We start from the raw sequence: 25,235 nt of genomic DNA, 5'->3' as shown, positions 1-25,235 counted from the left end.
AAGGGTTCCTTTTTCCCACAACCCCTCCAGCACTTGTTATTGGTTGCTTTCTTAATGATAGCCATTCTTCCTGGAGTGCAATGGAATCTAAGTGTTGTTTTATTTGCATTTCTCCAGTGACCAATGATGTTGAACATTTTTTTATATATTTATTTGCCATTTGTATTTCTTCATCTGCGAAGTATGTGTTCATCTCAGATGCCCATTTTTGGGTTGGTCTTTGAATTTTGGGGGCTTCATTTTTTAAAATTCTTTATATGTTCTAGATAGTAGTCCTCTGAGGGACAGTTGGCTAAAATTTTTTCCCAGTTCATGAGTTTTCTTTTTACCCTGTTGGTGCTTTCTTTTGATGTGCAAAACTTTTCAAAAAGATGAGATCCCAGTTGTTGATTCTTTGAAGTGTTTCTCCTGCAGTTTGGTTTTTGTTCATGAACTTTCTGCCTACCCCTCTGTCTTGAAGATTTCTACCTACTTTCTCCTCCAGTAGGTTTAGTGTTTCTGTTTTAATATTTAGATCTTTGATCCATTTCGACTTTAGTGCGTGGTGATAGACATGGGTCTAATTTTAGTCTCTGGCATGTAGAGAGCCAGTTTTTCCAGTACCATTTATTAAAGAGGCTATCATTCTTCCAGTGAACATGTTTGGCCACTTTGTCAACGATAAGGTGGCTGTGTGTGTTTGTAGCAGTGTCTGCATCTTCTGATCTGTTCCATTGAACCTCAGGTCTTTTTTTGGCAGTACCATGCTGATTTATGACAGTAGCTTTGTAGTATTATTTCAAGTCAGGGATTGTGATGCCTCCTGCCTTGTCTTTGTTGTCCAGAACTTCTTTTGCTATTCTAGGTCTCTCCTGGTTCCAGATGAATTCTAGGAATGTTTTCTCTAGATTTGTGATTATACTAATGATATTTTAATTGAGATTGCATTGAATCTGTATAACAATTTTAGGGGTATGGTCATTTTCACAGTGTTGGTCCTTCTTATCCATGAGCAAGGAATATCTTTTCATTTTTTGAAATCCTCTTCAATCTCTTTTTTCAGAGTACTGTAATTTTCACTGTATAGATCTTGTACTTCCTTTGTTAGATTGACTCCAAAGTATTTTTTTGGATGCTATTGTGAAAGGTGTGGTTTCTCTAATTTCTCTCTCAGTGTGTTGTTTGTGTACTGGAATGCTGTGAATTTTTGAGTATTGACATTGTATTCAGCTATGCTACTGAATTTGGTTATTAAATCTATATAGTGATAATTTCACTTCTTCCTTTCCTATCCTTATTCCTTTTGTTTCTCTGTCCTGTCTAATTGCTCTGGGTGATGTTTCCAGCACTGTATTGAATAGGAGTGGTGTCAGTGAACATCCTGGTCTTGTTCCTCGTTTCAGAGTGAGAGCTTTCAGTTTTTGTCCATTTGGTATGATGTGGGCTGTTGGTTTGTCATAGATGGCTTTGATCAGAGTGAGGTAAAAACCACCTATTCCTATTTTCTGTAGGGTTTTATCATGAGTAAGTGTTGGGCTTTATCAAAAGCTTTTTCTGCATCAATTGAGATAATCATGTGATTTTTGCCTTTGACTGTACTGATATGGTATATAACTGTAATTGATTTGTATATATTGAACCATCCCTGCATTCCTGGGATGGATCCCACTTGGTCATGATGCATAATCTTCTTGATGATTTGCTACATTCTGTTCAGTAGTATTTTATTGACAATTTTTGCATCTGTGTTCATTAAGGAGCTTCGCCTGTAGTACTCTCTTTTGGTTGGGTCTTTCTCTGGTTTTGGTATCAGGGTAATACTCGCCTGAGGAATGAGTTAGGGAGAACTGCTTCCCATTCTGTCTCATAAAAGAGTTTGGGAAAGGGGCTGGGGATTTAGCTCAGCGGCAAAAGCGCCTGCCTGGCAAGCGCAAGGTCGTGAGTTCAGTTCCCGGTACCGGAGAAAAACAAAACAAAACAAAACAAAAAAAAGAGTTTGGGAAAAATTGGCATTAAATCTTCTCTAAATTTTTTGTAGAATTCTACTGTGAATCCATCGGGACCTGGGCTTTTCTTTTGGTACGTTTTTTTACTGCATTTTCAATTTCACTGACTGATACTCAGTTATTCAGGGTTTTTTAATCTACTTGATTCAGCTTGGTAATTCTAGAAATTTGTCCATTTCCTCTGTGTTTTGCATCTTACAAGGGTAAAGATTTTCAAAGTAGGTATTGTTGATCTTCTGAGTTTCTGCAGGGTCTGTAGTGATTTCATCCTTTTCATTTTTTATTGCGTGAATTTGAGTTTTTTCTTTCCTTTTTTGATAAGGTTGGCTAGGGGTTTATCAATTTTATTTATTCTTTCAAAGAACCAACTCTGATTCATTAATTCTTTGTATTGTTATCTTAGTCTCCACTGCATTAATTTCTGCTCTGATCTTTGTAATTTCTTCCCTTCTTTTGGCTTTGGGCTTGACTTGTTCTTCTTTTCTGTAAGCTTGAGGTGCAGTATAAGGTTGTTTAGTTGTGCTCATTCTGTTGTCCTGATGTGGGAATAAACCTCTATAAACTTCCCTCTGATGATTGGTTTCATTGCATCCCACAGGTTCCAGTAAGTTGTATCTGCATTTTCATTTGACTGTAAATATTGTTTAATTTTTTCTTTAGTTCCATCTGTGACTCATTGGTTGTTCAGGAGGGTCTTATGTAATTTCTATGTGTTTATGGAGTTTTTGCAATTTCTTTTGTGAATAATTTCCAGTTTAATTTTACTAATATCTGATAATATGCATGGGATAATTTCAATTCCTTTGCATTTACTTAAGCATGTTTTATGGGCTAGTATGTGGTCTATTTTAGAGAATGTCTGATGTGCAACTGAGAACAATGTGTATTCTGATAGTATTGGGTAGAACACTGTGTAATTTACTAAGTTCATTTGTTCACAAGTTTGGTTCAGTTCTGTTATTTCTTTGCTGATTTTTTATCTAGCTGATCTATGTCTTTGTGATAGTGGAATGTTAAAGTCTCCTGGTATGATTGTGTTACTGCTTATTTGACTTTTCATATCTGTTAAAATTAGTCTTATGTAGTGGGTGCTGCTGTATTTGGTGCATATATGTTTATGTTTGTTATGTCTTCCTCTTGCAGTTTTCCCCTAAGAAGTATGTAGTGACCGTCTTTATCTCTTTTGGTCATTATTGGTTTGAAGTTCACATTGTCTGCAAACAGAATAGCTACCCCAGCTTTTTTCTGGGTTTCTGTCACATGGAGTGTTGTTTTCCATTGTTTGACTTTCAGTCTGTGAATTTCCTTTTATGGTAAATGTGTTTCTTGCATACAGCATATTGTTGTTTTTTGTTTCTTGATCCACTGCCCATCTGCTTCTTTTGATTAGTAAATTGAAGCCATGTGCATTGATAGTTATACCTGATACCTATTTCTTTATCTTTGTCATGTTATTTTCCTGCTGTTGATTCAGTACTTTTTCCCTCTGTTTAATTGCTTGCTGCTGTGCTTGATGGTTCCTTTCTTGTTCTTAAAGTTGTGTTCTTTTTTTTTTTTTTTTTTTTTTTTTTTTTTTTGACCTAAGAAGGGAAATTAGATTTTATCACTATACCTTTTTGGTCTTTTTGAGAGAGGGTCTTGCTGTGCAGTTCAGGCTGGCCTTGAGCTCACTTTGTAGGCCTTGAGCTCACTTTGTAACCCAGGCTGGTCTTGAACTCCCAACACTCCTCCTGCCTCAGCCTGCTGAGTGCTGGAATTACAGGTGCATGCCACCACGCCCTGCTAAATTGTGTCCATTTTTATCTCTTTCTACAAAGTCAGTACTCTTTGTAGGGTTGATTTGGCTGTCATCAACTTCTTAAGTTCTTTGTCATGGAAGTATCTTATTTCTCCATTAATTTTGAAAGATAGTTTTGCAGGGTATATCAGTGTGGGTTGGAAGTTGGTCTTTCAGGACCTGAAATACTTCACTCCAAGCTCTTCTTGACTTAATGGTTTGTGTTGAGAAATCTGCCATGATTCTGATGGACATTCCTCTATAGATGATCTGTTTCTTTTGTCTTAACAGCTTTTAATATTCTGTTCCTTTGCTGAATTTCTGGGATCTTGATTATTATATGTCTGAGTGTAGATTTATTTTGCTTATATCTAATTGGAGTTCTATATGCCTCATTTACTGTATGTTAGATTCTTTTTCCATGCTTGCAAAATTTTCTGCTCTTCTGCAAATAATCTGTTTGTCATTTGTGTTGACTCCTGCTGTTTTATTGATACCTGTTAGTCTTATGTTGTTTTTCTTTGCTTCTTTTTTTGGTTTTTGTTTTTTTTTTTCTTGTTTCTTTTTTTTTTTATTTTTATTTTTATTTTTTTATTTATTTTGTCATTTTGGAGATAAGGTCTCGCTATGTAGTTCAGGCTGGTCTTGAACTCACTATATAGCTGAGGCTGCCCTCAAACTCATGGCAGTCCTCCTGCCTCAGCCTTCTGAGTGCTGGTATTATAAGCATGCGCCACAATGCCAGGCTCCTTGTTATTTTTAAGACATCTTTCCTTTCACAGTCACTAGCTGCAGTGCTGTCTTCAGGGTCTGAAAGTATCTTCTGTTTCATTCAAGCAGTTTTGCATGATTTTCATGTAATTTGTAATATTCTGGCTATCTCTTTGAATCTGTTTCATGCATTCTAATTCTTTCCTATGTTGTTCATTCAAGGTTTCCATCATTTTTGTATGCTCCTCTATTTTTTATCTATGTCTTTAGATGTGCTGAGCAATTCTTTCATTATGGTTGTCATTTCTTTTTTTACCTGAGAGATTATTTCCTGTCTGGTTTCTTCTATAGCCAGATGGAGTTGTTTCTTTACTTCGGTTGCTATCATTTCAGAAATTTCAGGTGTGTGACTTCCAAGTTCTTCCTGGCCATTGTCTCCTGAATTTGTTCTGGATGGGCTGGAGATGAGGTTGCATTTTTGCTCCTTTGTTTTGATGTTTTCATACCTCCTGACATTCACTGGGGCTCACCGTTGCATCCACGATGCTGCAGGGTTCTGGGCTTGCTCACCAAGGCTCCTGAAATTCCCAGGGCTTAGTGTCAATCCCGCGATTATGTGGGGAGCATGGTGCAGTCCACTGAGTCTCCTGAATTTCCCTGGGCTCGGTGTCACTTCCGCCTTTTTTTTTTTTTTGATACTTGGTCTCTCTACACAGTTCACACTGGGCTTAACCTCACTAAGTAGTGAAGACTGGCCTTGAATTTGCCGTGATCTTCCTTCCTCACACTCCCAGTTGCTGGGATTATAGGAGTGAACCACCAGGACCAGCTCAATCTCTTCTTCTTAATTGCCATATATTGTCCATTTATGGGTAGCATAATTAATCAGTGTTGTTAGGTTACCATAGTGTTTAAAAAATAATTTTCCGTTTGTTCTTTGTTCCCTCTCTTTTCTTGACTTTTAAATTAATTCACTAGTACTACTGTATTTGTATATCATCCTGTTTAGTAGTTCCTCTACTATATTTCTTTTATTAGTTGAGAAGTTGCTATGGAGTTTATAGGATACATTTTAAATTTATAGTGTAACTCCAGGTAATTACTATAACATTAGAACCTCAAATGGTGTACCTGAATTTATTTCCCAATAGAGTTTTTCTGGTGATAAATTGTATCAACTTACTTTGTCTGCAATGTCTGTGATATTACTATCCCTTTTTATGTGGGATATAATCTGTGTCAGCTACAGTTAGACCAAGGCTAAAAGTTGTAGAAATGGAAACTCACTTTGTGTACCTCTCCTTCAAGGGTATACTTTTCCTTAGTGTTTTCTGCTTCTGTTTTACTCCCCAGTATTTCCACATAACCTCTTTTTGTGTCATGCCACATTTTACCTTTTTCTTTTCCTTTGTGTCCTTTTTCTTTTCTTTCCTTTCTTCCATTTTCTCTTTCTTTTTCTGTTGAAAGGGAGCTGGTAAGACTTTACTTTGTCATTACTGAAAACAAATGTATTTGGTCCTTTTTAGTATGTTATATTTCTCTTGCAGCCCATTATGCTGATGCTTTCTTTTACATTTCTGATCATAGAATAACCAATATAAAATCTTCATAATTTCATCATCAGTGTCATTTCTGCATGTTTCTTTTGACTGATTTTCTTTCACTTAAACTTGTTTAGTACTTTCTGTTTAGGTGTCAGACGTTATAATGCTGAGTGACAGATAACTTTTATCTTCTTTTAAAGAATATTGTACTTGTTTTAACCAGCCACTAAATTCCTGACTAGCTGATCCTTTCAAAACCTTTTCTTAAAGCATATTTTGGGGGTGGGTGAGTTGTTTTTACTTTTTTGTTAGTTTTGCTTCTTTACTAAAGCATGACCTCTCTGGAATCTTTACTGAATGTTCTAGGTGTTCCACATGCTCTGTTTTATCTGGCTACAATTTGAAGTCCAGTGTACTAAAGTAGTTGTTCAGTTTAGTTGTTCAGTTCTATAGTAGTTATTTTTTCCCACTAATTAAACATGCACTCCATTTCTGACCTTCTCCATTATTTTTTCTTAGTCTAGTGGAATCTCACTCTGTGCATGTGCATTGTAGTACAATAGATTAAAAAATGATCCCTCACAGGTTGTTTGATTTGTTTTTCTGTACAACTACCTCCTTTGATATTTTGTTCTATAAATTGCCACTCTTTCAGTTTTCTGAAGTGTCTGTCTCCTCAATCAAGCACTGGTCCTGTGCTTGAATTCCTTTGCCTGCTATCAACCTCTGGAAAGTGCTTTCTCCAGAAAGCTGAGGCAGTCATAGAGTTTATTTTATGTTTTCCTTTTTCTCATGGTCACATTTTTGTACTGTTTAGATATTGAATATCTGTAATAGGATTTTCATAAATTTTGCCTTCTTTTCTACTTGTTACCAGCAGAAGGGATATCCAGTTGTAGTTACTCTATTGTGGCTACAAGTAAAACTTCTGCAAATCATGTCTGTTTAGTCTTACTTCTGTTCTCATTTAGTTTTAATTTCATTGGGTCAAGGCAATTGAGTTGTTAAAGTTTCCTATAATCCTACTGATTAGGGGAGGAGGAATGTGAGATAGTTGCTTCATTTATCAAATGTTAAGATGGGCATTTAAAAATCTTACACCAAGTTGGTAGATTTGTTTTCCCATATTCTATTAGTTTTTGTTTTTAGTATTTTGAGCTTGTAAAAGTAACTGCAAACACAAACATTGCTGTATTTCCCTGATATATTGGATACTTATCTTCCTCTTTCTTTCTCTTTTGTACTGAAAATTGAATCCAGGAGCTTCACAATGAGTTATATCCCCAGTTCTTGTATTAATTTTTATTTTTTATTAATTTAACATGGTCTCACTGAGTCACTAAGTTGTCCTGGTCGGGCTTGAACTTGCAATCCCCTGCCTCAGCCTCCCAGAGTGCTGGTATTACAGACATGTGACACTGTACCCAGCCCCTAGCCCTTATTTTTTGAGTCAGCATCTCACTAAATTGCCCAGGGTGGCCCTAAGCTTTTGATTCCCTTGCCTTAGCTTCATGAGTAGCTGGAATTATAGGCATGTGTCATTGTGCCTGTTAAAAATATCCTCCAGAACAATGAATGGATCACAGAGAAATCACAGAAAAAATTATAAATTTCAGGAATTTCATGATAATGATTGTACAACTCATTGAAACCTCTGGGACACTATGGAAGCAGTTCTAAGAGGAAAACTCATCATATTTGGTGTTCATATTGGGAAAACAGAACAAACTCAAATAGAAAACCTCATGAGAAATCTTCACATACTTGAGAAATAACAATAAATTAGCCCCAAACTGAAATTAAGGAAATTACAAAGATAAAAGTGGAAATCATTGAAATTAAAAATTTTTTAAAAGTGAGCTTTTTTTTTTAAAGAATAAATGAAACAGATAAGCCCCTAGCCAGCCTTACCATGAAAAAGTGAGAAAAGACTCACATCAATGCAATTTGAAATGAAAATGGTGGAATCAACATTGTGGAAAACTGGAAGATAGTAACAACTTTAAAAACTTATATTCCAAGAAATTAGCAAATTTTTAAAAAATTTTGAAAAATAAATTAGCAAATTTTGAGAAAATAGATTCCTACACAAATACAAACTACCAAAACTAACCCAAGAAGACATAAGTATACTGTCTTGGTTACTTTTCTCTCATTGCTGAGACAATGATGCCCAGAATTACAGAAGCAAAGATTTATTTACCTCACAGTTTGTGGAGGTTTTAGTCTGTCATCAGCTGGCTCCAAGGCAATGTGGTAGGGCAGGGGGCAACACTTTACGGTGTTATAAGACAATAAGAGCAAAAGGAGTGGGGGAAAACAAGCCTCTTTTCCAGCAGGCTACTCCCACCCAGGGGGCATGTAGCACTCACATCATCTCTGTGCCCTCCTCTTGCACAGGCTCAGGATGATACAAAGTAAGGACCTGGTCCCTGCTCAGTCACTTAGTTGACCTTTTAAACTTCTCAAGTTGACACAATGAACAGCATCCTAGAGCAGGAAGGGTATGTCCTTTTCACCCCAGGTTGTAGAACTGCTGAGTTAATTAGTTAAGCTTCTAGACTTCTCAAATTGAGACAGTGTATCAACCATAACATATACTTAACAGCTAAATAATAAACAATGTTTTCCTAATTTCTTTCTTATTGACTTCACCACTGGTATAGTTGAATGCTATTGATTTTTGGATGTTTATTTTGTATCCTGCTACATTGCTGAAACAGGTTATTAAGTGTAAGAGTTCTTTGGTGGAATTCTTTGGATTTTCTTTGTAGAGTATCATATATCATCTAAATAATGCTAATATGACTTCTTCCATATATATATATATATATATAAGGGATATAGATAGATAGATAGATAGATAGATAGATAGATAGATAGATCCCTTTTCTGTCTTTTGCCTAATTTCTCTGGCTAATGTTTCAGGTACTAGATTGGACAGAAGTGATAATGATGGAGATCCTTCTCTTGTTCCTGATTATAGAGGGAAAGCTTCCAGCTTTTCCCTTTTTAATATGGTGACCATTGGTTTATCATAAATGGCTTTTATGAGATTTAGGTAAGATCCTTTTATACTTACTTTCTTCAGTTCTTTTTTTTTAAACATGAAGGGCTTTTGGATTTTATCAAAAGCTTTTTCTGTATCTGTTGATATGATCATGTGGTTTCCATCCTGTTTATGTGGTGCATTACATTTATTAATTTATGCATGCTGAACCATCCTTGCATCCCTAATTTGTGTATGCTGAACCATCCTTGCATCAGCCATCCTTGCATGACCTACTTGGTCCTGGTGTATGTTTCTTTAGATGAGGTATTGCATTCTGTTGGTGTATATTATTGAGGATTTTTGGATCTGTTCATTAGAGACTGGCCTGTAGTTTTCTTTTTTAGTTGAGTCTTTGGTTTGGGAATCAGAGTGATGCTGTTTTCCAGAAATGAGTTTCGAAGCACTCTTCCCTTTCAGTTTCATTGAAGAGTGAAAAATATTGGTAACATCCTTAAAGGTTTTTAAAAATCCACTAATGAATCCATCAGGTCCTGGGTATTTTTCATTTGGTAGGTTTTTTATTACTGCCTCAGTTGCATTACTTATTATTGGATTGTTCAATATTTTTATGTCTTGGTTTATTTTTGGTAATTTGCATGTAGGAATCTGTCCATTTCTCAAGATTTTCTAATTACTTTGAATATAATTTTTCATAGTAGTTATAGTCTTCTGGATTTTGATCATGTCTGTTGTGATTTCACCTTTTTCATTTCTGATAGCATTGATGTGAGTCTTGTCATTTTGTAAGTTTGGGTAAGTGTTTATCTATTTTGTTTATTCTTTCAAAGAGCCAGCTCTGTGGTTTGTTGATTCTTTGTATTGGTTTTTTCTTTCTTTCTTTTTTATTGGTTTTTGGTCTCAATTTCATTAAGTTTTGGTCTGATCTTTATGATTTCCTCATTAATTTTGGTCGGAGCTTGGATTGTTATTTCTCAAAATATCTTGAGGTTCCTTATTAGGTTATTTATCTGAACTCCTCTGTTTTTCTAGTATGAGAATTGATTCTAGTGAGCTTCCCTCTTAGGACTGCTTTCATTGTGTCCCATTATGTATTGTACTTGGATTGTCATTTGCTTACAAAAATTGTTTAATTTCTTCCTTGATTTCTTCTGTGACCCACTGTGTGTTAAGAAGCATGTTACTAAGTTCCCAAGTATTTCTACATTTTCTATAGTTTCTTCTGTGTTGATCGCTAGTTTCATTGCCCAATATCTGATAGCAAACATGGGATGATAGAAATTCTTTTATATTTATTTATGCAGGCTCTGTGAACTAGTATGTGATCTATTTTGGAGCAAGTTCTGTGCACTGCAGAGAAGAATTTGTACTCTGCAGTGTGGTGGAATACTCTAGATATCTACTAAGTCCACATGTTCAAGGGTGTGGTTCAGCTCGTAATTATTTTTTTTTTTTAGTTGACCTATCTCTTTGGAAAAGTGAGGTATTGATATCACTCATGATACTTGTTAGTTTTTATTTAATCTTTTATGTCCAACAGCATTTGTTTTATGAAGATAGGTGCTCCAGTATTTGATGGAGATATATATATATATATATATTTACAAATGTTACTTCTTGTTGTATTATTCCCTCAACTAGTATGTAGTGACTTTGTGTCTTCTGATAAATTTTAGCTTAAAGTTTACTTTCAGAGTAAAATTGCTATCCCTGCTTATTTTCAGGGTCCTGGTCCATGAAATACTGTTTTCCATCCTTTAATTTTTAGTCTATGAATATCTTAGATAAGTTTCTTAAATGCAGCAGATTGTTGGATTCTGTTTTTTATCAGTCTAACAATCTGTGTCTTTTAAATGGGGAGTTGAGGCCATTAATATTGAGCGATGTTACAGAAAGTTTTGTTGATTAATTCCTAACATTGTACTCTTCCTCTGTTGAGGATGCCTTTTATTCTTTTCTTTTCTTTTTTTTTTTTTTTTGGTTTATTCACCTAGCTTGATATATTCATTCCATCTGGATTTTTGGCTTTGTTGTTTTCATTGTACCTCTCTAGGATATTCTTGAGTATTTTCTGTAGTGCTGATTTGGGGGTTCATAAATCTCTTGAGTTGTTCCTTTTTTTATGAAATGTCTTTATTTCTCCATCTGTTTTGAAAGTTTTGCCAGATGTTAATCTTGGTTGGAAGTTGTTTACTTTTAGAGTTCAAAATACTTCATTCCAAGATCTTCTGGCCTTTAAATTTGTGTTGAGAAGTCTGCTGTAATTCTAGTGCATTTACCTTTATGTGTGATTTTTTTTTTTTTTGTTTTTTTTTTTTTTTTTTTTTGTGGAACATCAGGCATTTTAATTTTAATGTGTTTTGGTAAGCTGCTTTTTTCATTATGGTTTGTGTTCTGTAAGCCTTACCTACTGGTATGTTGCATTCTTCCCTTATATTTGAAAAGTTTTCTATTGTAACTTCAGCAAATCAACTAATGGTTTCATATGTGCTATATTCTAGTTTCTCTCTAACTCCAGTTAGTCTTAGGTTGGTGTTTTTAATGTCCTGTAGTAACTGTTGAATAAATTTTTCTTGTTCTTTTTTTTTTTCTATTTTCTTTTTAGGTACCAGGAATCAAACACAAGGCCACATGCTTGCCAGGCAGGCACTGCACCACTGAGCTACATTCCGGGCCTAATTTTTCCTTGTTCTTTTATCTTTTTGGAGAAGTCTTTGAGTAATTCATCAGTTTATTATTTTGCCTTTGATTTCAGAAACACTGTCTTCACCCTGGTCATCTGTGCAGTTTATGAATTCTGTACAGTTTTTTATATGTGATATTTCAGTCTGATTTTTTTTGTGCATTCTATAACTTTAATATTTTGTCATTCATGTTTTGAACTGTTTTGGTCAGCTCTTCCAATTTTTTGTTTCTGCCAGATATACACTGGTTATTTTGTATGATGATTCTATAAACTCATCAAATTTCTTTAATTCTTTAATCAGTTTGCAGAGCTCTGCTACCTCGTACTTGCTTTCCTCTACATTGGTGCTCTCTGGATCTGCCTTGGGAGATTTGGGAGACTATTTGTGGTCTTTTGTTGCCTTATTTTCCCACGTTTTTATGTGTATGGATATCTGCGGCCCCCACCCCAGCGTCTTTTTTCTTTTTATGGTACTGAGGTTTGAGGTCAAGTAGGATGAGAAGAGCTTGTAAATGATATGAGTATCTTTTTAATAAGATACTTCCCTCCCATGAAGTGTTTTCTACTTTCTTTCTCTAGAGATAGTATTTACCCCTTCAGCTATTTAATTTAAGTGATTTGGACTCTGTCCCTGTGTTTTGAAGAATTACTTCTGTTTAAAACAGCATCAACAGATCTGATCATACTTAAAGGTGACTGACTTTGCATTTACATTTTTACCCTTTACCAATATTCTTTGCAGCCTGTAATTGTTATTAGCAATTATTCTACAACATGGAAAAAGTTAAGACGGGGGATTGAGGGATGAGTGAAAGAGCAATGTAAGTCTGAAGGGGTAGCTGGAAGAATAGTAATAGATGAAAAAAATTAATATGGGGTTAGATTTTGTTGGAAAACTTCTAGTTTGATTGAAAGGTTTGTGTTCCAGCCTGAGTGATCACCCAGTTCCCTTCTTGTCTTTGTTGCAGTCTGATTGCAAACAGCCACATCCAAAGCACTTTTCCTTGCACTCAAAACCCCAAAACAAAAACAAAACAAAAAAACAAACGAACAAAAAACCATGTGTCAAGAATTCTTTCAGCCAGCTCTAGACAAAATCTGACATTGTCCTTGGCAGGTGTGATCTGTGGGCAGGTTCACTTAGAGACAAGGGACCACAGAGTTGGGGGCACGCTTGCACTCTGGCAGGAGGAGTTCCTCAGGAATCTGAGAATGCTTTCATGCTCCAGCAGGTAATTTACGGAAGACCACAGCAGCTGGCATGGAACTGTGGAAACTGGCAGTTCACTAATTCAAGCTCAGGCAGGCATCTGTAGAGTCCACGGAAATGTGTGTTGGTGGGACTCTGTCAGTTCTGTTTGCCATTATCCTCTCTCAGCCCAGGGTAGGGGGCATTTCTTTGCCCTTGGTGAGGGCTAATGAGGATGCTCCTGGATGCAGCATTCCCCAGTGTTTGGAGGAGAGGTAATGGGGCATAGGGGTTGTTATATACAGCATCTGACCAGGAGTCCAATTTCTGCAGCACTCCTTTGTTCATTTTCTCCCCTAGGCTATTTGGAATGCTGTCATAATGGCTGCTCTCTGGAGGTGTAGGGGCTGGAGCCTTGTGGATGAGCCACAATGGCTCTACTTCATCTCTTCATTGATCCAGTTATTAGGTTTGATCTATGTATACTGTCTTTCCAGTTAATTTTTTGATTCATGGTGTAAGACCCTCCCCTACTACAAGGTACCTGTGGCTTTAGTGAATCTTCTCTGAGTGTTTCTAATGGGACTTCTCCTCTAGTTAGCTATGTGTGATCTTCTCAGACTTAGCTTTCTTAATTTTCCTGTTTTCTTACTGTTTTTTGTACTCTTGATGATAGCCATTCTGACTGAGGTGAGATGGAATCTCAGTATAGTTTTGCCTTGTATTTCCCTAATGGCTAAAGATGTTGAACATTTTTTCCTATACTTATTGGCCATTTGTGTGTGCTTTTTTGTTTTTTGTTTTTTGTTTTTTTTCCAGTACCAGGAATCGAACTCACAACCTTGCACTTGCCAGGCAGGTACTGTGCCACTGAGCTAAATCTCCAGCCCCTGTGTGTGCTTTTTTGGAGAAGTGTCTTTTCAGTTTATTTACTGATTGGCCTTCTTGATTTTTTTATGTATTATTTTTTGAGTTCTCTATTCTAGATATTAACCCTCTGTTAAAAGAATAGGTGGCAAAGAGTTTCTTCCACTCTGTAGGCTGTCTGTACTCTGTTCATTGTTTTCCTTAATGTACAGGACTTTTTTATGTATTTTTAATGTTCAGTACATGTTTCCAATACATAATGATTACATCCATCATGGGAGTTGGTACATGTATGTAACAAATCTTAATTCTTTTTACTTCCCTTTCCCTCCTTCCTTTCCTCTTCCCTCCATCTCTAGATCCTTTTCCCATTTGCAAAAGATCTATCGCTGTGTTTCTTATTACCTATCTTTTATTTTACTCTTTAACTTATTTATCCTTTGGTTTTTCATATGAAAAAAACCACATGATATTTAAGCTTATGTATCTTATTTCACTTAACACTGTGCTCCAAGATGCATCTATTTTCATACAAAGGACTCAAATTTATACTTCTTTATTTCAAAGTAGTACACCCATGCATGTAAATACATTTCCTGTATTGATCTGTTGAAGAACATCTAGGCTACTCCAAGATTTACCTGTTACTAGTTATGCTGCTATATATGTGGGTATGCCATATATCATTGTAATATGATGGATTTTAACTGTTTTAGGAAGATACCTAGAAGGCAGATAGCTGGGCCGAACAGAATTTCTATGTTTAGTTTTTTGAGGAATCTCCATACTGACTTCCATAGTGGTTGTACTAGTTTACATTCCTACCAGTAATGTAAAAGAGTTCCTTTTTCCCAACAACTTCAACAGTTTTTGTTGCTCTTTGAGTTCTTGATGATAACCATTCTTTCTAGAGTAAGATGGAATCTCAATGTTATTTTGATTTGTATTTCTCTAATGACCAGAGATGTTGAACATTTTTTCATGCATTTATTTGCCATTTGTATTTCTCAGAAGGGTCTGTTCATTCATGTTGAGTGTCCTGTACCTTATTATTAATTCTGTGTGAGACATAGTCTCACTGGGTAGTCTAGGCTGGCCTTGAATTCATGACTGTCCTCTGTCTCTGACTCCTGTGCAAGTATTACGGGCCTGCACTACCACACCTGGTTAAATTGCCCATTTTTTGATTGGACCTTTTATTTTGTGAGGTCTGGTTTTTTAAATATTAGTCTCTGTCTTAAGGCCAAGCAAAAGCTTTTCCCATTCCTCTTGTTTCTTCACTCTATTACTTGTTTCCTTTGCCATGCAGAAGCCTTTTAATTTGATACAGTCCCATTTGTTGATTCTTGATGTTATTTCTTATACAATTGAGGTTCTGTTCAGAAAATCCTTGCCTGTGCCTATGTCTCTACCTGTGTCTTCAAGCGTTATACCTGTTTTATCTTCCAGCAGCTTCACTGTTTCTATTTTTATATCTAGGCCTTTGATCCATTTTACTTTGATTATAATATAGGATGAGAGATATGTGTCTAGATTCATACTTCTGCATATTGGTAACCACTTATGCAAGCACCATTTGTTAAAGATCCAGTCCCCTGCATATATTTTTGCCCCTTTATTGAGGATCTCATAGCTGAATGTGCCTGTTTCTTCATCCTCGTTTCTGTTCCACTGGTCACATGTCTGTTTTTGTGCCAGTACCGTGCTGTGTTTATCCTTATAGCTTTGTGATATAACTTGAAATCTGGGATTGTGATGCCTTCTACTTTGCTCTTGTTGCTCAGGATAGCTTTGACTATTTTCGGTCTCTTCTGATTTTGCAGATAGGTGTGAGAGTAAACCATTTCTTACTACTTTCTTAAAAGACTACATACAATTCTAATGAATCTACTACTTTTCCTAACACAGAAGGGTATTTTTCTAAGTTACTTCACGTCTTTATAACTTGGAATAAAACTTTGAAAAGAGAACTAATATTTATTATGTACCTATTCAATCTGCTTTTTCCAGTGTTTCATTATCACAGCAATAAATATTATGCCTGATCTATGCATGAGAAAATTAATGTTCAAAGTCCTTTAATAAGCTAAGTAAACATTCTTAAATTAAGTATGTACCATTAACAAGAAATTAATAAGCAAAATTTAATAATAAAAAGTACTATACATTAAAACAATGAGGACATATAACTTTCCACCTCTTAAATAAGACATTGTATTTTTCAGTGTTCCTAATGTTATAATATGAACCTGTCACCATTACACTTTGCTAATAGTACAATTGGTCCAACCACTCTGGAAAGCAACTTCGTTATGTTATGTAATGTTCCTACAAATAAATTTTTTGTTTTTTGTTTTGTTTTGTTTTTCTCCGGTACCGGAAACCGAACTCACGACGTTGCACTTGCCAGGCAGGCGCTTTGCCGCTGAGCTAAATCCCCAGCCCCTGTTCCTACAAATAAAATGATTAAATGATTATCATATGATAGAACATTATTGCTGTCATCAAAGCATTTTCAAAGATTATTACATTATGTAGATGAATACTCTTGATTATGTTAAGTAGGAAAATTAACATTCATTGTCATGTTGAAATTATAGCGTTATTCCAAGTTTATTTCAAATATTAAATCATATATGAGAGTATTAACATTATTGTGGAAGGCTTGTGGATGATTTTGACTTTATTTCTATTTTCCAAATCTTTTCAGTGGGTTCATACTGCTTTTATAGTCATAAAATGAGCATTATTATTACTCTACTGTCCCTGCTACCATATAGTGTTTCATGTCTACCGTTTTGTGCCTCATCTGCTTTTTTTTCCTGTCCCTATAGAAGAGCTTTCTCTGACTTATTATAATGTATATTTGGCCTCAATACAAATGCCTCAGCTTTAGCCTAACACCACTTCCAAATACAAATATCCAAAAGAATGTTTTTATTTAAGTCCTCATTATAATTTTGTAAACAAAAAATCTGGGATTAGCATAAGAATCGGCAAGGAAAATGGAAGAATATGGAAAATATTATAATTTGCTACCTACCTTAGCAAAGGAGCAAACTCTTAAGAAACAATACTGTTGATTGAACCCAGGCTTTTCCCCTCTTAGATACGTTCTCAGCCCCCTTTCTTTATTTTGAAGTAGTGTCTGCTAAGTTGCCCAGACTGGGCTGTAAGTCTTGATCTTCTTGTCTCAACTGCCCAGAGTGCTGGAATTAGAAGTATGTACCACCATGCCAAGCTCATTCATGAGTTTTAACTGACTCATTTCTACTCTTTAAGTAAATGAAGTGAATAAAAAATTATGATGAAATTATTTTAGGGTAAATGTTGAAGCTGTTAATTCAAATAAATTTTAGGGAAAAGAACTATTACATGATAACTGAACCACATCTAAAATATTGGCTATTAAATATATTCACTTTTTTCATAAATTTGGTGCTAGTTCAATTTGCATGAGGAAAGATTCTGATTTTCTTTTGTATTCCTGTATAATAGCTTTCATTGTAAGATGCTCAGTGAATATTTGGTATTGAGTGGATGAAGGAATATAAAATCACTAACTCACTGAAGAAATTATGCATCAATGCATATTAGTCTAATTTAGTTAAGAGAGAACTGTTTATACAAGGCAGTGTATGCTGAGTACCAGGTGAGAGGGTAGAACATTAAGTGCTGTAAGAAGAGTGGAAATTTTCAGTAGGATGGTTAGGAAAAACTTCACAAAATGTAAGTGAGGTATGAAAGGAGGAGAGTGTCAATAAAAATGAGAGAAAGTAGGGATTATCAAAATACTCATTTTCAGATTTTGTCATTTCAGTAAGCCCTCTTCATTCCTGAACATAGTTTGGAAATTTTCCCTTCTTGACCTTTGGATAAATCAGAAATCTTTATTTCAACAAGTATTACTCCAGGGAATTCAGCACCATTTTACCTCTCTTGTTCTTCTCTGGTTCATGTCACTTTATTGTGCTTATTTGTTTAAAATCTTTCTAACTGGTCGGTACTCATTATTGGATCTTTTTTTAAGGCAACTTGCCATATCTGCAGTGTTCTTTTGGTGAGTCTTTTCCCTCCCCTGTAACTTCTTGTTAGGCTAGAATTTACACAAGCTTAACTTACATGGAGCTTTCCTAAGTTCTCTTTGGTCATGCCACTGTATACTTGCCCTTCTTCCAAAACTTAAATGTTCTTCCTTTTAAATTTAGTATGTACATCTTCATTTTTATAATACAGTGTTAAGATATTTTTAACCATAACTTACATTTAATAAGGTGAAAAAATATATATTTAAAATAATATGAAAAAACTAATATTCATAAAGTTTTTTTGAAGATAATAGGCATACCAAAGAAAATAAGAGACATTTTTTTCTACATCTTTTTTTTATTAGGATGAGACATTAATAATAACAGAAATTCATACGTTGTTACCTTGCTACTGGAGCTCATTTTAAATTCCTACCCTCTTTCTAAGCACTTTGTGCTCTTGGGTCCTGTCATTCTCCTTTACTAGTTGTTTACCTGTCTTTATATATATATTGTTTACCTGTGTGTGTGTGTGTTTGTGTGTGTGTATGTATTAGCTGGTTTTTTTATTGTACTGGGAATCAAACTCAGGACGTTGTGCTTGCCAGACATGCCCTTGTGCCACTGAACTACATTCCCAGCCTATATATATATTTTTTTTCATAATAAGAACCAGCATTATTCAGTTGTTAACTTTTCTTCCCAGCTTCCAACTTAGTGCCTTGCCCATAGAAAATACTTAATAAGTGTTCGTCAACTTGAGCTGAACTTGTGTTTATCACTTTTAAAAGCATGGCATATATGTATTTTCCTCCTGATTTCCTATTTTTATTTCAATATCTGTCTTATACCCAGTACTGAGGAGGGATAAGGCTACTGTAAGCAGTGTTTACTACAGTAATACACATTTATGTGATTGTTTGTTCTTTTTAAATGTAGGGTGCCTATATTACCCTACAGCTTTCTTTGTTACTGGTCTGGATTGGAAATCAAACTTTTTCCTTCGTGATCACTGTTCTTTGCTTGGTTGAAGTACAATTCCCAGGCAGTACCTAGCTTCCCCACAGGAAGATTGTGGAAGTTCCTAATAGTCAGTGGGTCTTTATCATATCTGAGATGGTCTTTTTATGTATTGTCTGATTCCATTTATTTTCAGCATATTTATTTAAGTAATTGAAACTTTTTTTTGTTTTATAGGCTGGCAAACTAATGCCTAAGCATAAGCTGCCTACCACTAGAAAATGGCAGTAGGTATGAATAAAGTGTGGTTTATTATAAATTGAGATTAAAGTTATCTGATACTACAGTCTTCTTTCAGCTCTGAAGACTATGAAGTTCTAAGAACGTTTAACATTATTTGAACATTTGCATAACTAAATTATTTGGCAGGGTGAACTTGGTTTGCGGAAAGTACTAGGTTGTTTTCAGCTTTCACCTAGTTCATTTTCTTCACCAGGTTTCAAAGTTTCTATTTTTTTTATCGTTAGCTATGGGTAATGGTTCCACAATTGTAAATACAACTGAACTTCACCCTGTTTATCCAGTAACCTCAATTTATCAGTCAGCTCAATTCTAGCAAACTAGAGAACTGTTTAGACTGCTGAGCACATTGGCTCCACCTACTGTCATGCTGAGGCAAATATCTTCCTTCTGTATTTTCAGAGTTCTTTTTTTTAAATTTACCTTCTTGCATATTGTTTCCATACTTCAATACTTTTTTTACTGAAAGATGACTGAACCTGTTTGGAAATCTTGAAATCGTTAGAGTGTTGTCTATCTTGCCTGTAATTTGTATTATAAGAAGAATGTGCTTGAAGATATAAAAGCACCATTCTTAAATCCCTTAAATCTGTATGCAAACAGGATTCCCTTCTAGCAAATATTTTTCTTTAGTATTTTATACTATCCTGTGGAGTATGAATGTATGTCTAATTTTTACTTCTAGAAAAGAAACTTTTAATTGAATTTCCTGGGAGTAGCTAACCTAAATTAGTAGCTAACTACTAATCAAGTAGTTAGTAATAACTAATTACTTGATAAAAGTAATTTAGCCTTTATTTTCTATCATTCATTCTTTTAACACTTCAATTTTAAATTATAAAAGCAATATAACCAATTGTAGAAATTATGGGGAAAAAACATTGCATCATCTTTTTTTAGATTTTATTTTTTTTATTTTTTAAATTTATTTTATGGAAAAAAGGTAAAATAAAATTTCATAACAAAGTAATAGGTGAATAATAATAATTAATACATATTGTTATCTTTGAAGTAGTTTTTCAGAGTACAAGATATGGGCATAAAAATTTCTCTATTGATATTAGCACAGACCTTTTTAATGAACTAAGAAATACTAATAGTATAACTGACTTGTATTTTTTCCCTTTTTCCTATTGTTCTTCCCCTTTAATTCCTTTTTCCTTTTGAACAATTTCTTCCCATTTCACAATATCTATTGTATATTTTAGAACGAACTTACTCTTTCAGTTTCTCACACCAGGGAGATAATATGATGTTTACACTATTGCATCTTAAAAACCCATTCTTTGTTGATTAGGGAACCCCTGTCAACAATAGTTTTGCCCAGTCATGGTAAGTAAAAATATAGGTTTATAATTGTGTTAGTTATCAGTTTGTTACCAGTTAACTCCATATTCACCATTCATTATGTGCTCTGCAAAAATGGATCTTTATATATTTTCCTTGAAAGATAGTGGGATGTAAACTTTAAAAGTGAAGGGCAATGAAGTGATATTGCAAAAGTTTTTTCCTGCTGGTCTGGTGTGCTAGTTGGTGGTATTTGGAGTGCTGATTCTTGAAGTCCAAGTAGCTTAACAGTGTGACTCTGACAATGGATGAGGCTTTCTCAATGCCCAATTGCTAAAGTTTGGTCAGCAGCTCCCATGGCCAATAGCATGCTTCCTCTGTGCGCCCGTCATACCTCCATCTACTCAGTTTTGGTGGCATCCCAAAGGGCATGTTTCTAGCATGTTCTGAAGGGTGGATTTTCAGCAAGTCTGCAAGGATAGCACCACAGAAGCTTTTCCATTGCTCAGTGAACCATGAGCATTGCCTTCTCCAAGTTCTTCCTCTCAGCTCTGAAGGAGCCTCTTCCTTTATTTAGTGCTCTGTCATGACCCAAGAATAATGGCTGCTTCTGATACCTACTAATCTTTTATCTGTAGAATTCTTTTTATTTCTTACTACCTAATCCCTCAATACTCTAATTCCCTCTTATAGTTATTTTTGGTTCAGTTTGGTTTGGCTTTTGTTTTTGTTGTTCTTTGTGATTGCTAATCAAGTGCTCTAGCACTGAACAACATCCCTAGTCCAATAAATCTTTTTTTTTTTTAAACCAGGATCTTGCTCTGTGGTTCAGACTATCCTCAAATTTATGGAGATTACCCCGCCTTAGCCTCCCAAGTGCTGGGATTGATTACAGGCATGTACTGCCCAGCGAATAAATCTTTAGATTTTTCCTGTTTAAATACTCTGTCTGTGGTTTGTTTCTTCTGATTGAAAACTGATACAATTTTTAATTACAAATTTTAAGTCCACAGTCATTTTATGTACAGTATTTTTGTTTAGCGAAACTAAATTATCTATAATTTATATGGCCTTTTATTTAAAAAGCAAATCCTATCTTATTCTTTAAGTCAGTTTTTTAAAGACTACTTTTTATTCTTACTAACTTATCATTTTTCTGTTTTTGTGGTTAATTCATTTCATGTCCTGTTTAAAAATCATTGACATTATGACAGGCTGACATTATGAAGATATTTCCCTGTATTTTCTTCTAAAAGTTTTATTATTTTACTTTTTGTCTTAGATCTTTAGTGCATTTGGAATTTATTTTTGTATAAGGAGTGTGAGCTTAAGATCCAGATTGATTTTTTTATAATTACATGATATGTGAATTATAGCTTGATAAAGTAATTTTTTAAAAGGATAAAATATGTGGTTTGCAGAACAAAATGTAAGTCCTTGTAAATGTGAAATATATAATCCTTATCAGTATGGAAATAACTAACAAAGTTTTTATAATCTCTATGACTTCAATGCCTAATGTCTGTTGTTTTGGAAACTGTGATATATTTTGTCTTTTTTGTTATTATTTCAGATGGGAAAATAAATCAGGTCTGTTTCGTCTTGGGTTGAAGTCCAGCAATAATTCTTCAACACCTAGATTCTTTTAATAATTTGGCTCTAGATTTGTAAATAACTTGTCTGTACTACTATCTTTAGATCTGTAAATTTAATATATTGTTTATTGTCTTGTTATAAGGGTTAGGAATTTAGCATTCTTTAGCAGATTTTAGCCATCTGCTTTCCCTCACTATATTTTCACATTAAAATAAGAACATAATTTTAAAAATTAAATAAGCAGTGGCAATGTAAATATTGTTCACTCCTGAGCCAATATTATATTCTATGGTAACATCTTATATGTAGACTTTGTATTATTCCTTGTGGTAATAATTTACATCATGTTTGCACAACTGGTAGCCATTAGACAGAAGATAAAGTTGAAATAACCTTCATACTGCATGCCAGCAAAAATTTGAAATTTAAAGAAGTAAAACCATATAAACATTAGAAGAAAATGTGGGTAAATTCTTCTATAACCCTGTAGTGAGGAAGACCTTTCTACAGCGGTAATTCAGAAATCTCAAAGCTATAAGACATTGGTAAATTCAACTACATAAAAAAGTAAAGAATATATCCATAGCAAAAGATGTCATAAATGAAATGAAGGTTTTGCAGCTTATACATAGGGTTATATCCATTTATAAAAAGGGCTCCCTCATATAGAAGAAAAAGCAAGAAAGAAATATGCAAATGACATGAATATTAACTTACAGGAAATGAATTACAAGAGGTTAAACATGTAAAATGAGCCCCATCCTCACTCACAAGAGAGGGGATAGTTGATCCATATTTTTGTTTAACACTTTTGGCCAATAAATGTATTTACTCTTTGATTTGGCAATCTCACTTTTGGAAATTTGTTTTACAGATGAAAATACACACACAGACACACACACACACCCCCCCACACACACACACACACACACACACAGAGAGTAATCCCTCAGTATTTGTGGGAGATTTATTGCAGGAACCCTGGTGGATACTTAATTCTGCATATGTGTAAATCCATTATATTGAGTGGTATAATTGCATATAACCTATGCACATTCTGCCATCTGTTTTAAATCATCACGAGATTAGTTATAATACCTAATACAGTGTAAATGCTTTTACTGTATTATTTAAGGAATAATGACAAAAGTCTATATTTACTACAGACATAATTTTTTAAAAACATATTTTTAGCCATGGTTGGTTGAATCTACCAATTTAGAATCCATATTTACAGAGAATCAACTTTACTTATATGGTTACCTACATACTCAACAATAAAGACCTGCTTGACTAAACCTGTGCACAGATTTTCTAATATTTCAGTCAAATGCCCAACAGGATCTTGTCTAGTTTTCTTGTTATTTTGTTTTTTGAAACAGGGTCTCACTAGCTATGTAGTTTAGGCTGGCCTCGAACTCATGGTGATCCTCCTGCCTCAGCCTCCCAAGTGCTGGGATTACAGGCATGCACCACCACGCCCAGTTTGTCTAAATTTTTAACTGATCTTTTTCTTCTTGGAAATTTCCTGCAGTTCTTGGTTATCCTGCTTTACCCCAGCCTCGTTTCTGGTCCTTTTGAATAGCAAAAATGTTGGGCCTTTACTCTGTCCTGTGTTGTAGCCCCTGTTTCTTAGATCCCATGTCATTTTTCTCATGATTATCCTCCTTGTTTTGGCTTTCTAAATTCTCTATGTGATTCTAGAGAAAACATATTGTTAAGTATATTGTTTCAGTCCTTGACTGTCTGAAGATGTTTTACTTCACCCTGTCAATTAATTGATAAATTGTCTTGCTATTAGCACCTGTGTTGATAATCACTTGGAATTACTGTGTCACTTTACTTATTCTCAAATTTATAAAATACTGTTTAGCCATTTCTGTCCCCATTTTACCTACTTATTCCTGCTACTGGGGTTTTTAATTATTCCTTTATTATTTATGTTTTGAGTTTTTGTAAAGACAGAAGCAAAAATCGGGTAGCCTGGGTTTTTTTTTTTTTTCATATTTTACTGGAAACTAAAAGCATTATCAGAAAAATGAAATTTTTAAAAGATATGCAGAATATAAACTCCAATTTGTTGTTTTTCAATTCCATAGACAGAATAGCTCAGTTCTGCATGTATCTTGTCAGGGACCATGGACCAGCCTTGGTGTAGGGTTGGTGTGGACTGCCTTCCTCAACTCATTATTGCTGTAACTCTGGGCTCCTTTCTCTCATCTTTTTCTTTCTTACTTTTAGAATTAAGAATTTTGTTTTTTAGGTGTGCTGTGGAAAATTCTTACTTTCATTTGTTAGAAAGCATCTTTATTTTATATGGATTCTTGTAAGACATTTTAACTGAGTGTAGAATTATTTTTCTTCAGCACCTTGACATCATCTTTCTGAAAAGTCACCTATTTAATTATTGTTAAGTTGTAAGTGAATGGATCTTTATTTAAAGTATTACTGATTAATTTAAATGTATTCTTTTGTTTTTTTTTTAAAGGGAATACAGTCAGTAACCTGATTATGATCATACCTCCAATTTTTGGTGCAATTCAGAGTATTAGAGATGGACTGGAAAAGCGGTATACTGCAGCTTACTTAGCCCTCACAGGTATGTGCAGTGCTTCATCTAGAAACATGTTCAGGTGGGCTGGTCTTTTTGTTTGTTTCTAAATGTAGATCTCAATATTTTTTTTGTTTATTATACCACTTAAACATATTTTGAAACTTCGGAACCAGAACTTTACAAATCATGCCAGTGACTTGAACTGTGCTTTGAATAAGCTTTTTTTTTTTTAATTACAAAATATTGAACTGGGCATGGTGGTATATGCCTGTAATCCCATTACCCTAGGAGGCTGAGGCAGGAAGATTAAAACTTTGAGCCCAGCCTAGGCACCGTACCAATACCCTATGTCAAAAAGAAGAGATGGGGTATTGGGATATCACTCTGTGAGAATACCCTGGGTGCAATCCCCAGTACCATGCACACATTAAAAAAAAATTTAAGCATATAGAAAAGAAGTAATATAAAAATGTATTCACACATCTTACCACCCAGTTTTGTCAGATCTTAACAGTTTTGAACACAATATTTGCTTCAGATCTTCACTTTCTGTTTTAAGGAAATAATATACTACTGCAGATATAACTGAAACTCCCTTTATGTATATATCCCTGCTTGATTTTAATCTCCCTCAGCCTCACAGCTACCCCTATGCAAGAGCTAACCTCTGTTATAAATTTGATCCCTGTAATTTTCTCATGTGATTTTATGTTTATACTGTATATTGTATGCCTTTAAAAA

At 34.7% G+C, this 25,235-nt stretch overlaps 1 protein-coding gene across 1 annotated transcript in view; it reads left to right on the top strand.

Moving 5' to 3' along the window:
• Window positions 1-25,235, top strand: part of Acer3 (alkaline ceramidase 3) — a gene marked incomplete at its 5' end in the record, with an annotated part of 105,905 nt that overhangs the window by 9,280 nt on the left and 71,390 nt on the right. Inside the window, 1 exon segment of the mRNA XM_005379846.2 lies at window positions 24,429-24,539. Coding sequence (XP_005379903.1) covers window positions 24,429-24,539 — 111 coding nt within the window.

This window comes from Chinchilla lanigera, unplaced genomic scaffold (genome assembly GCF_000276665.1).
Source record: "Chinchilla lanigera isolate Chin_1 unplaced genomic scaffold, ChiLan1.0 scaffold00013, whole genome shotgun sequence".
NCBI lineage: Eukaryota > Metazoa > Chordata > Mammalia > Rodentia > Chinchillidae > Chinchilla > Chinchilla lanigera.
The sequence above is the reverse complement of the archived record's forward strand: the minus strand, read 5'-3'. Positions and strand labels throughout refer to the sequence as shown.